The sequence below is a fragment of the Bombina bombina genome, chromosome 6, assembly GCF_027579735.1.
Source record: "Bombina bombina isolate aBomBom1 chromosome 6, aBomBom1.pri, whole genome shotgun sequence".
Classification (NCBI taxonomy): domain Eukaryota; kingdom Metazoa; phylum Chordata; class Amphibia; order Anura; family Bombinatoridae; genus Bombina; species Bombina bombina.
The window spans coordinates 676,544,026-676,561,336 of NC_069504.1; the positions used below are offsets into that span (position 1 = coordinate 676,544,026).

Here is a 17,311-nt window from a genome sequence, read left to right on the forward strand (position 1 = left end):
TAAGAAGCAGCGGTCATTAGACCGCTGCTTCCTACACCCTACGCCACCTCTTAGGTGGCGAAGCAAAATCACCGAGAGCTCGCTCGCTCTCGGTGATTGACAGCCCCTTTAGTCGCATGATTGGTCGCACGACTGAAGGGGCTGGCATTACACACTCCGCTGAGTGTGTAATGATACATATGAGCAAGCGGATCAATAGATCCGCTGCCCGTGTGTAGCGGAGGCGGGCGGACAGCTTCGCGAGTTAAGAAGCTGTCCGCCCGCCTCTTAGTACATGGAGCCCAATAACTGATATCCTCTGTGGGTGAGCTGTCACACCTGTTAAAATCTGCAGCCTGTCCCTACAAGCACATAGGTGGGCTGTAGAGCCTTGTGAGTACCCATTTGGCTTTTTTCTGTGGCTTTGTGCTTATTTGATGTTACTACACATGAGGCGCCCCTTTGTTTTGTCTTTTACTTAGTATCTCTGGACCATTGTTGGTGAGGAGGAGGCTGCCATCGTTTGGAAGAAAGATACACTTTTTAATCTGAAATTGAACTTTCCTTTAATATGCCAAATTGCTGGCAATTCTTTCTAATTGTATATTTATATGCTCATATCATTGAGGTTATTACTAGCCATTTATTAGCGCTCACCCTTTTGTTGTGTAGAAAGTCAAAATAAAACTTGCATGATTCAGATAGAGCATGTAATTTTAAGACACTTTTAAATTCACTTCTATTTTCAAATGTGCTTCGTTCTCTTAGTATCCCTTGTTTAAAAATGAATATGCACATATCATACACTAGTGTGAGCTGCTGCTAATTGGTGCCTGCACACATTTGTCTCTTGTGATTGGCTAAAAAGACATTTTCAGCTTCCTGTCAGTAGTGCAATGCTGTCCCTTCAGCAATGAATAACAAGAGAATAAAGAAAATTTGATAATAGAATTAAATTGGAAAGTTGTTTAAAATTGTATGTTCTATCTGAATCATATAAGAAAATGTTGGGGTTTACTATCCCTTTAAAGGGACATGGAACCCAAAATTTTTCTTTCATGATTTAGATAGAAAGTTGTTTAAAATTGTATTCTCTATTTTACTTCTATTATCTAATTTGTTTAATTCTATTAGTATAATTTGTTGAAGGAGCAGCAATGCACTAATGGTTTCTAACTGAACACACTGGGGAGCCAATCACAATATATATATATATATATATATATATATATATATATATATATATATATATATATATATATATATATATATATATATATATATATATATATATATATATATATATATATATATATATATATATATGCAGCCGCCAATCAACAGCTAGAACCTAGTTTCTTTGCTGCTTCTGAACTTGCCTAGATAAACCTTTCAGCAAAGGATAATAAGAGAATGAAGCAAATGAAATGATAGAAGTAAATTGGAAAGTTGTTTAAAATTGTATTCTCTATCTGAATCGTGAATGAAAAATTTGGGGTTTCATGTCCCTTTAAGGAACACAGTCCTGCATTAACTCTCAATTGTTTTTTGTAAATAATTATCACTGGTTAGTGTGGAATTTATTATATATATTTTTTCACAGAAGGAAAGTCAGACAAAGTTAGATATATAGAAAAACAGACAGTACATAAAGATAGACTGACAGAAGATAGATAGATAAATGATAGATAGATAGATAGATAGATAGAAAGTAATAGCACAATATCTAAGATATATTGAAAATTAGAGTAACAGTGTTATTGATAGGTGTAAATGAAAATGTATAATTGGTAATAAACATACTAGAGTAGGTGGACTATCTGTTAAAAAGTTAGCCTGTCATTGGCGGTCAAGTGTAGCTTGCCTACATCAACACATAAATGCAGATTATATTTTTTATAAAATATCTAATACTTAATACCAAACCTTCCAACAGTTAATCTTAGATAAAGCTCAGTTTGTATGTTTGGGTAGTGTGAGATCCCACTGAGACCTCTTTAAAAAATTCTACCCCCAATAAAATTACTTGGTTCTTCACATAAACACATAGCATAATCAGGCACCAGGGCAATTATAAATGTAAATCTATTTATGGATGGGAAGTTATAATTTACTGCTTGTGCACTTGATTTACATAAATAACTCTATAAAAGAGTTGGAAACAACAGTATCTGGAAAACACCTACTCAGTCAAAAATATATCCTACTTGTGCCTTTTTGTATAAGTGCTTTTCAAATTTGGGGTCTGATTATTTCTGATCATGTTTATTGGCTGTACACCGACTTCAAAAGCCAAAGACAAAATGTTCGAAACCCACAGATCTATCATTAATACACATGGGTCAAGGATCTGATGACAATAGACTTGTCCTATTTTTGATACTAAATAAATCATCATTATCAATGTATAAATAGAAAAACATGAATAAAACATATCTACAAAATATTGACAGTAAAATCAATACAGATATAAATACCAATGTATACCTATCAGTAATTGACAATAAAAACATGTTTTAATTAAAAAAAAATAAACGCAACTGTATCCAATTACAAAAACACACACACTCTATTAACCTAGTTAACCTACTATAAAGCAAAGCACTCACTTCCAGGGATCATGCTGCATGTTGTCAATGTTTCTGATTGGCTGTGAAGGTGATAGGGATGTGATTTAAGGTAAACAAATTGTGAATCTGCCATTTTAGATTTGCATGGATTCTGGGTCATTGAGAAAATAAATATGTCAGATAATTAAGCAAAAAAGTATTTTCAACAGATCCAACTTTGAAAATTAAAAAAAAAAAAAAGAAAGCTGTCAAAAAAGTGTTTTCTGATTGATTGGAATAACCATGTGAAAATATTAAAAATATATAGGGAGGTTGGCATAGTATCAGTGAGAGCAACATTTCTCAGTTACTATTTTGTGAAAATGAGACTGAGCTCCAAAATTATTTCAGTCCAACAAATTACAAGGAGGATGGGAGCTCCGATACCACTTGCAGCTGTCCAGAGCTGTGATAAAACAATATATATATACACAAGTATATATGAAAGTTGAATCCACAGTAAAAAAAAAAAAAAAAAGACTAAATCAGCGATGACACAAATGCTCACAATTATTTTTATTTTTTTTCACGAAAATTAAATTAAAGAGACACAGTAGTCAGAACTAAACTTTCATGATTCAGATTGAGTATGACAGTTGTGCTCATTCTTTTTATAGGTACACTTTCTGTGGCATCAAAATCTACTGAGCATGTGCAAGAGTGCAGAGTGTACATGTATATTAGTTTGTAATTGGCGGATGGCTGTCACATGATACAGTGGGCATAAATAGAAACAATCTTTGAATTTCTCATAAAAAAAATCTACTTATAATTTGAAAATCAGAGTAAGTGCTATTGTATTGCCTTTTTATTGTGCATTTTGGGAATTATGTAATTCTACTGTATATAACGGTCCTTTAGGCTAACGCTATTTTAGCTGGTATTAAAAGTAACATAATGTGCATTTCCCAGGGGAAACTAAGCTCACTGGCTGATAAGAGCAACTTCTACAGCTCTATTGGTGGATACGGTTATCTCCTTAACCAGTAGACATGTGCGTTTCGATTCGTTCTGAATCGAAATTCGGCCAAATTTGTTAAATTTGTTAGATTCGGATCGATTCAAATTTCCGAATTACGGTAGTACCGAATCTACCGAATAAATCCGAATTAGTTTGGATTTATTCGTTACATTCGGATGGCCATGGATTACACAAGTATTGTACAGTATATTAGGTTATATCACTCTGCTATGGGTTACACCTAATATACAGTACATAATACTAGTCTAATGCACAGCACATCCCACCTAACACATACCAAATTCCGAATTTCCGAACTGAACCAAACTGAATCCAGCCAAATTTATTCGAATCCGAAACAAATTCATTCAAATTTTTCCGAATTCTAATTGAAACTGAAATTCTAAAACATCCAAATCAAATTTTTTGGACATGCACAAGTCTATTAACCAGCATAAACAATGTTGGTTCTATTCAGAAGAAAATTTGTTTCCTAGAAAGAAAACAAAAAATCTAAATATACTCTTTTAGAGGGAAAAAATACTTTAATTTCCCTATAATGTGTACTGAGATTTTATTTTTCTTAATGCAGACAATCCAAGGAGACTGAAAGTTACTGACTTGGAGACAAGAGCAATTGATCTTGGATAGATGAGAATTAATTACTAACCATGGAACATAGACAAAGTATGCATCTGGTACCTTTTAATACAGTACAGAAACATATCTCCCTGTGTATTTTTCAGTTTCCAATTAATCAGATCAATATGACAGTACATCTTTATAATAGAAGACCTACACAAAATGGACTATGAAGCATTTTAACAATCAAATCTTACCAACATCAGAGGTATAACATAAGATGCATGTGTTTTGGTGTAAGTTTTTTTCTTCTTCCAGTGCTTATCTTTTTAATAGTGTTTACTGCTCTTATCTCGTTGTTCCTGTAAGCTGTATTGGCAAGATGCTCCTTGAATATTTTAATGACATTCAGATGGAATGTGTAGGTACAGACAAGCTTTTTAGTAAATGAATGAAGTGTCTATCTTTGTACACAACTACTTCAGAAGTTATATAGAAATGCCAAATACACATACATTATTATTATACTTTATTCAGAAAGCGCCAGCATATTACACATCCATGCCACCCACACACAAACGGCTTGAATTTTACATTGACATAGACACACACACATACACATACATAAATGCATACACCAGTACATGTGAGTGCACACACATATACACACAAGCAAGTACAAATCCACACACACACACATATACACAAACACATAGAAACACATGCATGTACACTGCCACAACAGCACCCACACAAAAACACATACACCAGCATGCATAAGTACACACACACTCATGCACATACACATGTGTGTACACACACACCAGGACCCACACAAACACATACACCAGAACGTGTGGACATACATACGCACACACACACACACATACACACGCAAGTACACACACACAAACATGCACATATATATATAAAGAGCTATAATTCTCCGCTTATACATATATACACATATAGATATAAGGCTTGAAATTTCCACGTTTACATAGTTGCCGTTAAAAAGGCTGCATTTACATAGATACCATTAATGAATTATCGTCCACCATAAAAAGTAAAATTTTCTCATTTAAAACGTAGGGCTAGATTACAAGTGGCGCGCTCTTTAGCTCTCTCGCTCAAGCATTAAAGTAGCTAGAAGTAAGCTATTTACAGGTGACGAGAAGTGTGTGTATTACAAGTTGAAAGTAAAACGTTTTGCATAAGCTCTAACCCAATGAGTGCTAAAAGCTGAACATTGAATATTGTAACCACATTAACGCATTCCCCCTAGACTACAATGGAGCAAGAAAAGTGGAAAAAAGCCTAACACCCTTACTTGCGCTCAAACTCTTTATAGTCCAGAGTTGCAGAACTTACTGTACATACTTCATTTATAAAACCTCACTGTACAAAACGCGACTACAAAAATACTCTGTACAGAGTACTACAGACCATGATTTCAAAACCTCACTCACACTGTACAAAATAAGGTTTTAAACAAACAATGCTGAACAACAAATACTTAACTTTCGGTCACCACAACACATTTGCAAAGAGAAACCTTCTTTCTAATAAATAAGAATACTGTACTTTAAAATCTTGAAAATGCACAAGTATCAAATAAAAGGGACGATTGCAATAATGGGTTTGCTAAAAATAATTTCTTGATGTTACGGTGAGGATTTCTGGTTTATCACAGTTTCTAAAGATGACAGCTGTATGGAATATCACATATATGTATATACATCTACATAAGTAAATATTAGTCATGCCCACTACTTACTGACTATAGAAAATCAATCATGGTCTCAATCTGTCTTGTAAATGCAATGCTTGCAAGGTTGTTACAAAATACAAGATACAATGTGTAAAATAAAATAATTTAGAGCACTGGTTTTCAAACCTGTCCTCAGGCCTCTCCAACAGGCCACATTTTGAGAATGTATGAGCTGGAGCACAGGTAAAATAATCTGCTGATTAGTAACCATGGTTATTTTACCTGCTATCATCCAAGGTAATTCTGAAAACCTGACCTGTTGGGGAGGTCTGAGGACAGGTTTGAAAACCAGTGATGCAGAGGAAACCAGATGTATGCTAAATAAAAGTGCAGAGTTCAATATGATTGACATAAAATATTAGTGTCAGATATTATGTTCACCATCCCTGTTGCATGTGAATTGGCAAATTTTATTGTTATTTTGTTGCTTTCAAATGTCATTTTAGGATTTTACAGTGAAAATAGCACATCATTTTCCCTTTTTTTATATTTCTATGTGAAGGATGCATGTGATTATGACTTTTTTTAGCTTGTCCGATGTCACTTTAGCTCTCACTTGCATTTAAGTATTTCATTATAAAATGACACAATTATGAGTCATCTGAATAGCTTTCATTTGGTATTATTAGAATATTTCAGTGTGAACAATATGTGACTTTAACATTTGATTTGTCAGATATCATTTCTGAAGTTGAAGTCTGCTGTGAAAATGGCATGTGATTGTGACTCTGAAATTTGATCATTCAGACTCATTTTCATTCTCACTTTTTATATCAGTATGAAGATTGTGTCACTGTCAGTGACTTTGAGATTTAAGACAGTCAAATTTCATTGTAGCTTTCAATGTAAATATGTCTGTTTGTGACTAATATTTGAATTGTCTGATGTCATAGCTATTGTAGGGTAATAATGACATGTAACTGTGACTTTGACATTTGAGTTTTCATATGTTATTATTGTTGTGAGTTAGTATTCAAGTTTAAAGTGTGAAAATGAAATGGGAATTTTGATATTTGGCTTGTCAGATTTCATTTTAAATTAACTCGCACTACCAATACCTGATAGTCAAAACGGAAGTCACAAAGAGACAAAAAAAATCACAAAGATCTCCTTAGAGAGCAAGCCTGCAACATCAGGACTTTGAAATTGGCCTCAAAGTATTACATTCCAAAACACTGCTATGTTGCAGACTACAAAAAATGTGAATCACTGTCCTATATTGAAAATACTAACTCTAACAGTGATACAGCTCTAACATTAAAAGCAAAAGGCTACATTAATGCTTTCAATTGACTGACCATGAAATACAGTTTTCATATATATATATAATTACATGATGGAAAACTTTATTCTGTTGGTTGAGGATATTCACTGCACAAAGGAATGGTTAAAGGAGCATATAACACAATATTGCATAATAACAAGGGCACAATAAAAAGACAATGCAAAAAGCTTACTCTCAATTTCAAATGAGTAGATTTTGTTCTGACAAATTTCAGTTATTTTCCTTCCCCCTGCATCATGTGACAGTGATCAGCCAATCATAAAATAAACTCTTGCACATGCTCAGTAAGAGCTGGTGCCTCAGAAAGTGTACATAGAAAAAGATTATGGACCAGTTTGAAAATATGAGTAAATTGAAAAGTTTACAATTGTGTGCTCTGGGGTCAATTTATCAAAAGTTAGGCAGACAAGGGTGGACATCTCCACCCCTGTCTGCCCAGATCACAACTAGCAAGCAGCAATACGCTGCCCACATTTATCATTGCATAAGCCAATGCTTGTACAACTTTGCAGGGGGATTGAAAAACGCCATTTAAGAGTTGGCAAACAGCTTAAGAACCACTGGTCTGATTACCGCTGCTTCTTAACTATGGGTGGCTGCAGCTGATAAAAGGCTCCAAAGCTGCATTTTCAGCAACATAAATGGAGCCCTCGATCTGAATCATGAAACTTTTGTTTTTTACTTTAGTGTAACCTTAAGCTCTGATGAGCTTTCTGTTTATTGTATCTATACACCTGATACGTGCCAGCAGCATTACATGCATTAGCTCTAAATCAATGGAACACACACAGGAGGATGGGAGGAAAATCTACAGTATACAGCAAACTGCAATGGTTCTTTTTACCTGACATGCTGTAAATGGTTTGATCCTCCAGAGAAAAGGAGGGATGTCAAGAACAGATATTTGAATGCTAAAGGTATTCCCCTTGAAATGAAGCAACTTTGGCTCTTCCAGCAGTTGTCCTCCTTGATGCCTTTCATCGCAAAGCACTTCCTATAACAGGAAGAAAAAAAAAAGCAGAAATCAATAAGAGGATGAACCTACATGGTTTTAGGAGGTGTCTGAGTGGCATTTTGAATAATGTCATATTCCTTGGCAAGCCATATTAAAAAGATCATAAAACTGATATAAAGACAAAAGAATAATGCTATTAGTGTCGAGACCAGCCACATTTTATTCAGACTGCCTTTTAGCTGTAATGGAATGCCAGCAGAATCCTAATAATTTTCATAGCTCGGAGAATCTCCACTTTATTTCTGTACAGAATTGATTACATAAAACATAAAGAAGTTAAACCTGATATACTATGTAACATCAAAATCCATATACTGTACCTTAGTTTATTATACCACATATATTATTAACTGTTTCTTGCGCACATTACCAACAATCATATTTTTAGCTATTTAACAAAGACACATCTAAGCATGTACTGCAAGGCATCTCTAAACAAATTAAATATGAAACCTAACATTTAGCTATTCCTATAATTTATTTCTTTCTTTCTTTCTTTCTTTCTATATTTTCTAGATTTCTTTCAATGTGTGTCTGTCTATCTGTCTATCTAATGACAATTTATTTTAAATGCAGGTATCATATAGGGTAGAAATTAAAAACCCAAGTTTTGTTTTACCCCTCTCCCCGTATGCAGATTGCAAACACTCCTGAAAAAATGACTGCATCACTCTACTCAGGAGCATATACTGTGTGTGTGTATATATATATATATATATATATATATATATATATATATATATATATATATATATATATATATATATATATATATAAAGCACATATTTAGTATTTGTTATTACTCAGTTTATTTGTTGGTGTTGGACATTTTGTACTTTTTTGTTGGGATGTCTCACACAATCTTTTTATCATTGCCCCCCTATACAGTTGATTAATTTATATATAAGATCACCACATGTTTCTATACATATATTTTCCTTAGGAGTTTAGGATGATTGAGACAGATATTCTAGGGATTGACCATTTATATACATGTGTTATGGAGGTGTACTGTATGGACCCTCTGGGGGTGTCCATTGATTCACATACGTTATATGTTAGACACTATGTGCTATTTCTTATTCATTTCTTTTTTTCTTTGGTCTATAGTTCAGGCATGTATTGATTCCTTGCATGGGGGGGTAGATGTGTGTCAGCCTCAACCGATTGGCAATGATATTATTCCTAACCTTTGCCATCAGCTGATTTGTATATTTTGTTGCTATGGGAACTAGTAACTTAGTGAGACACAGAGCTTTTTGTTTACGCCACGGCAGGGTGCCGTGAGGAGCGGGTCCCTCGTAACAATTAAGTGCTTCACTGCAACTGAAATAGACTGGACCATGTAGATAAATATTGAATTAGAATAATTGGGTTTGAACTAGCCTCAGTAAAGTGTAAATTGTTTTGTGTCAGCTATTAACAAAGTGGCGATCGTAATATTCCTAAATCTTTGCCACCGGCTGTTCTGTGTGTATTGTTGCTATGGCAACTAATAACCTAGTGAGGCATGGCGCTTACTGTTTACGTCACGGCATGGCCATGAGGAGCGTGTCCCCCGCTACAACTTAGTGCTTCATCGCAACTAGAATATACTGGAACAGGTATTTAAATATTGAATTAGAATGATAGAGTTTGAACTATCCTTAGTAAAATAGTATATACGTATACCGGAGGTAATATGATGTTTCTGTGAACCTTAATTATGGCTGTATGGTTTAGCTCAATTACGATCCTCAGATGTTATGTTATCTGGTGTCCATCTAGGCTGTTAAACATAAACACTATGAATCACTAGACACTGCACTAATTACATTATGTACACAGTTCACCTCAACCAGGGTGCTAAGGGACATATGTGGGATAGATTTATATGTATCACGATTTTGAGATGATATTATTGTGTGATGCCATTACAATACAGCACATTATGAGAATGAATGTATTTTTCACATGTAATTTTTCACATGAAATGCTCTCTGTAATATGTTGGGTATTTTTATGCTTATATAGAGCTCTTCTGTTATTGCACTGTGCACTAGGCTCTAGTTAGTCAGTACTTGTTTATTGAGGATCACCATGACAACTGTTTTTGGCGCAATTTTTTCAATGGCGGAGGGGCTTATTTTGTTTAAATTTTCAGTTGAATGCAGTTTTTGTTTGTCTGAGGAAGGGGAGTGTGTCCCCGAAACGTCACGCTTGATTTATTAAATATTCACTAAAAGACCAGAGAGTGCTTTCCTTCATTTATATACATATCTGCTAGCACCCTGGCATTTAAAACTTTGGAAGTGAGAGTGCTCTCTTTGAATCAATATATATATATATATTTTTATAAGTGAAGAACGTAGGAATTTGAAGTACAAGTATTCCTCATGCACCTTCGGCTTTAGCACAATTGTTCTAGCACAGTTTACGGTTAGAGCTCGAGCGATAAACAGAAAAAGCTTTCTTTAGCGCACCCTATAGAAGACTATGGGGCCCATTTATCAAGCTCCAGATAGAGCTTGAGGGCCCGTGTTTCTGGCGAGCCTGCAGGCTCGCCAGAAACAGCGGTTATGAAGCAGCGGTCTAAAGACTGCAGCTCCATAACCCCGTCCGCCTGATCTGAGCACGATCTGCTGGCGGCGTTGAGCGATAAAAAAAATGATCTCTCCACTTGTAATCTAGGACAAAGACTATTAAATGCAAAAGAAAAAATACATAATAGCATGAAGACCACACAATTCTTGTTGTTAAGGTAGTTAGCTGTATTTAATTTTTTAAAACTGTTTTTAATATTTCTCAAAAACTTATTTCCATATATAGAATAGTAGTCCTGAAACAGTAAATAAAACCCTAAAATAAGTTGACAGTTTATGTTATTAATATTTACTTTTCATTATTTTAAATCTGCATTCAAGAATACTTACGAACAAGTGACGAACATATGATGTAGGTTAATGCCTCAACAGTAGGTATGGGCGAATGTGTTTATATTCGAATTTGAATGTTAGAATGAATGTTATTGTAGAAATTCGATTTACAAAAAACAATGTTGATAAGAACGAATATTCTTAAAAAGTCTATTATCGAATGTTATTTACAGTTTTCAAATGTCACATTCGAAATTGAATATTACATTTTATAAAACACAATTGTAGACTAGAAATACTATTTTGAATTTGAATGTCACATTCAAATATTACATTTATAAAACACAGTATTAGAATAGAAATACTATTTCGAATGTTACATTCAAATTTGAATGTAGCATTAGAATATTACATTTATTAGACACAGTTGTAAACTAGAAATACTATTTCGAATTCAAATGTGACATTCAAATGTGACATTCAAATTCGAATGTGACATTCAAATTCGAATATTAAATTTATAACACACAGTATTAGACTAGAAATTCTATTTCGAATTCGAACGTGACATTCAAATTCGAATGTAGCATTCAAATTCAAATATTACATTTATTAAACACAGTTGTAGACTAAAAATACTATTTCAAATTTGAATCTTACATTTGAATTTGAATGTCACATTCGAATTCGAATATTAAATTTTGAAATTGAATGAATACATAGCTAAACATTCTATTATTCAAACAAATATTTTTGAATTTTATTGAAAAGTTCGAAAACAAAAATTTTGAAAATAGAATGTTATATAAAGATTCAAAATTTGATTTGAACAAACCAATGTATCCAAATTTGTTTTAAATTTTGAATTTTTAGAAACATTCGCCCATCCCTACTCAACAGGTATAAATATATTGACTATAGTTGACACCTCAAAGATGGTTCTGCAAATTTAAAATTTTATGAGCAAAATGACATTTAATATTTCCTAAATAACAATATCCCTATTATCATATATGCCACTCTTGTAAATATGGAGAGAAAGCTAAAATTTGCATTTCTAAAATGCATTGAGGGATCTCACAGCACTGATGAGACAACCAGAGATTTAGATCACCGGGCCCATAGTGTGATAAAGGGTGCTGAATCTAAAAGTTGTCTTCCCAAGTCGTTTGAGAGTCCTCAAAGTATTTGCAAGATCTCTTAGATATTCTCAACAGAAAACAGGGCTTTAGAAAATCAGGACCATGATTTGGGGACATTCCTCAATTTAGATGATGCAGTTTCTTATGTATGGTCACTCAGTACACTATTTTAGGGCAACACACAACACTGTAAAACCAATTCCAATCTTTTCCAAACATTGTGCTGCAGAACTCTGGCAGTCAAGGGCTTAAAAGATATCCATAAAAAAAAAGGGAAGGAAGTGGACAGTAATAAAGCACTCTAGTCGCCCTAATCAGTACATGATACAAGTAGGAAAAGCCACCAAGGAGAGAATATAAATTAAAACTTAACATTTAATAATAGCATGAATAAAAAGTATGGACAAACTGTGTAGTTGTAAATAAAAGTTACATTAAAAATAAACACATAAGGATGAGTACCAGTAATACTGAGTTACCAAATTAGGAATCAAATAAAGGCAATGGCAATCCCTCAGGACCGTACGAACCAGAATACTCTTCACGGACTGCACAAGAGTTTAAGTACAAAAGAGGATTGACCTCATACCAATAACTTCTAAAAAGTGCAGCACTGGAGCGGTAAGTACCATTCTGAGACTAAAAGGCCAAAAGCTGCAACACAATACCACAATATAAGATAGTTACCAAAGTAATAACAAAGATACTATAGTGAGCACTATAATGAGCAACATAATATGGGTATTACTGGTCTCTGTAAGTGCCTGATGCGCATTTCGCCTTGTCTCGGCTTTATCAAAGGCTTTAAAGATAGTAGATTGTAACTATCTTATATTGTGGTATTGTGTTGCAGCTTTTGGCCTTCCAGTCTCAGAACAGTACTTACCGCTCCAGTACTGCACTTTATGCAGTATTATTGGTATGAGGTCAATCCTCTTTTGTAGTTAAACTCTTGTGCAGTCCGTGAAGCGTATTCTGGTTCGTACGGTCCTGAGGGATTGCAATTGCCTTTATTCGATTCCTAATTCGGTAACTCGGTATTACTGGTACTCATCCTTATGTGTTTATTTTTAATGTAACTTTTATTTACACCTACACGGTTTGTCCACACTTTTTATTTATGCTATTATTAAATGTTAAGTTTTAATTTATATTCTCTCCTTGGTGGCTTTTCCTACTTTTATCATGTGCTGATTAGTGCAACTCGAGTGCTTTATTACTGTCCACTTCCTTCTCTCCTGCTTTACACCACACCAGTATTGTTATGAAGGTTTTCATCCTCCTGAATTGCTAAGGGTGTTTTTTTCAACCCTGGCAACTAAGTAATTTTGTCTATGGGGTACTAATAGATAGATTTCCCTATAACTTATATTATTCCCTTAAAAGATATCCCCCTATTTAATTGACCATCGTCAATAACAGATTCCAATTGTAAAGCCTCACTTTTCTGTAAGACAAACTTCCCCACCTCATTTATTCAAGAAACAAGATGTGAGGGGTCCCCATGCTGGTAAAAATCAGGACAGGTTTCTAAAATTTTCTTTGGGTTTTATACCTATCACAAAAAAGGCTCTGTGTAACAGGAGGCAGATAAAAAAAAATCTATTAGATATTTTGTATGTTCTTCATCATATTTATTATTCACTCACATTTTTCTAATTTTTAACACTTAGGTTATCAAACAGTCCAGTGTGCAGTACAAATCTCTATTTCTGAAAGACTTATTATTAAAGGGACAGTCTAGGCCAAAATAAACTTTCATGATTCAGATAGAGCATATAATTTTAAACAATTTTCCAATTTACTTTTATCATCAATTTTGCTTTGTTCTCTTGGTATTCTTAGTTAAAAGCTTAACCTAGGAGGTTCATATGCTAATTTCTTAGACCTTGAAGCCCACCTCTTTCAAATTGCATTTTAACAGTTTTTCACCACTAGAGGGTGTTAGTTCGCATATTTCATATAGATAACACTGTGCTCATGCACATGAAGTAATCTGGGAGCAGGCACTGATTGGCTAGACTGCAAGTCTGTCAAAAGAACTGAAAAAAGGGGCAGTTTGCAGAGGCTTAGATACAAGATAATCAAAGAGGTTAAAAGTATATTATTATAACTGTGTTGGTTATGCAAAACTGGGGAATGGGTAATAAAGGGATTATCTATCTTTTAAAACAATAAAAATTCTGGTGTAGACTGTCCCTTTAAGTTTAGATTCTGTATTCCTAAAAAAGTTAAATACATTCCAACAAAAATCATTGCATTTAAATTTTAAATAGAAACTCTTTTACATTTTCAGGAAAAATACCTTTAGTTAAAGCTTTTTTCACTGCAAGCTTTAACTGTGCATAGTCACAGATATACTACATTCATCAGCCTTTTAACAGTGTGCTGCCAAGAGAGCAGTGGGTGACAGTTGATACAAGGGAGTAGATTTATTAAAAGTCAAGTGGACTTTATTCGATATAGCGAATCATGTCTGCTCGACCTTGCTAAATGCTGACAGAATACGCCATCGGCCTTTAACATTGCACACGCATTTCTGGCAAAATGCTTGTTCAATGCCGCCCCCTGCTCACTGGTGGCCAATCGGCCACTAGCAGGGGCTGTCAATCATCCTGATCGGATCGGGATGATTTCAACCCGCCACCTAAAAAATGACAGACAAGTTAAAGGACCTGTAAATACAGTAGATTTACATAGTTAACAAATGCATGATACAAATACAATGCAATAGCACTTAGTCTGAACTTCAAATGAGTAGTAGATTTTATTTGTGACAATTTTAAAAGCTATATCTATTTCCATTCCCCCTGTACCATGTGACAGCCATAAGCCAATCACAAATGCATATACATTTATTCTGTGAATTCTTGCACATGCTCAGTAGGAGCTGGTGACTCAAAAAATTAAATATAAAAAGACTGTGCACATTTTGTTAATGGAAGTACATTTGAAAGTTGTTTAAAATTGCTCTATCTGAATTATGAAAGTTTAATTTGACTTCTGTCCCTTAAAGGAGCAACAAGGGGCTGTCAATCATTCCGATCGGATCTGGATGATTTAAATAAAACACCTAAAAAGTGGCGGACAAGGTAAGGACCGCTGCTTCTTAACTTCTGTTTCAGGTGAGCCTGAAACGGTGGGGAGCCCAAGGTGTCAATAGCTCTCTGAACAGATATTTTAAAATGCTGGTGCTTGAATGATACCTAGATGTGCTTCATGTGTCTGTACACAGTAAAAGCTCTAACTGAAACAGTAATATGTACTAGAAGCATTTTTGCAAATACACATATATTGCAAATGTGCTTCTATGAAAAATAAAAATTCACTAATCAGCATTTCATTTTGGCTGGAATGTACTTTTAATGAACTCTATTGGATTGAAAGATCATCGTATTGCTTTGTATATGTGTATATTGACAATGGAATATTTATATTTAAGAAAAGCAAAAAATGTAACGCTGACTCAGTTTGATTCTTTTAATTTAAGATTACTATTTTAGGTAAAAAATGTACTTACTCTGGTTGAGGCCAGTGCAATGACAATTGGAAATATTATGTTCAACATAGACTACATGCATTTACTAAAGGTGCTGCAGCTTATTGGTCAATGTTCTATTTATTATATGATCAGTTGGAGCATGGTACTGACATAAACAATACTTTAAGCTTAGTAAGTATTTTACAGCATCTTAACAATAACAATTTAAAAAGGACAGTTTTTTGTGAATGAGATTATCCAGATATTTGTCATGTAAGGGCTAGATTTTTCCAATAATTTTATCATAGGGGGTTACTTCATTGATACATCCCAAAGAAAGATCTGTGGAAATAATTTGAGTTGTAGCAACCACATTGAATTGATTTAACCAACTTTATTTGCAGACTAACAAATAGGCATAGTCACATCAGGGCCTAAGTGCTAGAGGGGCCTATCAGCCAGTCTATACATAGGTGTGTACCAATGTGGTCATTAGTTGTGTACATATACTTATCATTATACTGTGCAGCATACTTATCCGAGCATGCATATTCATCATATGTATACAGAGCAATGTACTAATCAGGGCATAGTGTATAGAGTGTATAGTGAATAGAAACTCACATCATTATACAGCACAGTGCCAGTGTATATTATAAAATGCAACATCCTCATTATTAGTATGTATGTATATATATAAAAAACATTTTACAGAGAACCATGTATACCAATACTATTCCTTATTACTAAGTTACCTTTTATTCACACTTTATCTTGAGAGTGCTTCCATTTTACCATCATTATGTTAAAATGTTATTCATATATAATGTTATTCATATATATATATATATATATATATATATAGGTATACTGTATATTCTAAAAAACATTTTACAGAGAACTATGTATACCAATACTATTCCTTATTACTAAGTTACCTCTTATTCACACTTTATCTTGAGAGTGCTTCCATTTTACCATCATTATGTTAAAATTTTATTCATCGTGTTGATATAAAGGTGAAACAAACACACAACAGTGCATTTCAAAATCTATTTTGAAATTTATATATATTGTTTTCAAAAATGCTGTTTTGAAAAGTTATAAAAGATTTTGTTCTTGTCTCATTCACGTGACCATCTGGTACTCAGAGCATTTGCAAGTTGTAAGAATATATATATATGCTGACACCATTTTGTCACTACTCATACATTTTATTTTAGACTCCATTTTAAGATGAGTTTATTATATTTCATTGTAAGGTAGTTATTATGTTGTGAGAAAAATTATGAAGCTGAACACTTTAGCTCAATAATTTGTCCAATGGCCTTGCTATGTCCTGGCGATGCGCCTGGATACACTGTTATATAAAACTGTTAATTTCTCAGTACAACTCCTTTTTATTCCTTATATGCTTTGTTACAAGCATACTGTGTAAGATGGTGTGGCTAGAATTATGTCATTGTATAACCCCATATACTGTAACCATTGTCTATAAAAGTCTGTGATGCCTTATAATAAACAGAACAGTGATTAGACTTTACATGCTACATGTCTAAATACTGTTTACTAAGATCTTGCCAAGTAACCCATCAAGTTCCAGGTGAAGGTGTAGAATACTGCTAAGTGTC

At 33.9% G+C, this 17,311-nt stretch overlaps 1 protein-coding gene across 1 annotated transcript in view; it reads right to left on the reverse strand.

Moving 5' to 3' along the window:
* The window catches only part of UNC5D (unc-5 netrin receptor D), a 683,183-nt gene that overhangs the window by 113,699 nt on the left and 552,173 nt on the right, over window positions 1–17,311 (reverse strand). Inside the window, exon 14 of the mRNA XM_053719375.1 lies at window positions 8,032–8,181. Coding sequence (XP_053575350.1) covers window positions 8,032–8,181 — 150 coding nt within the window. The remainder of the gene's footprint in view (window positions 1–8,031; window positions 8,182–17,311) is intronic.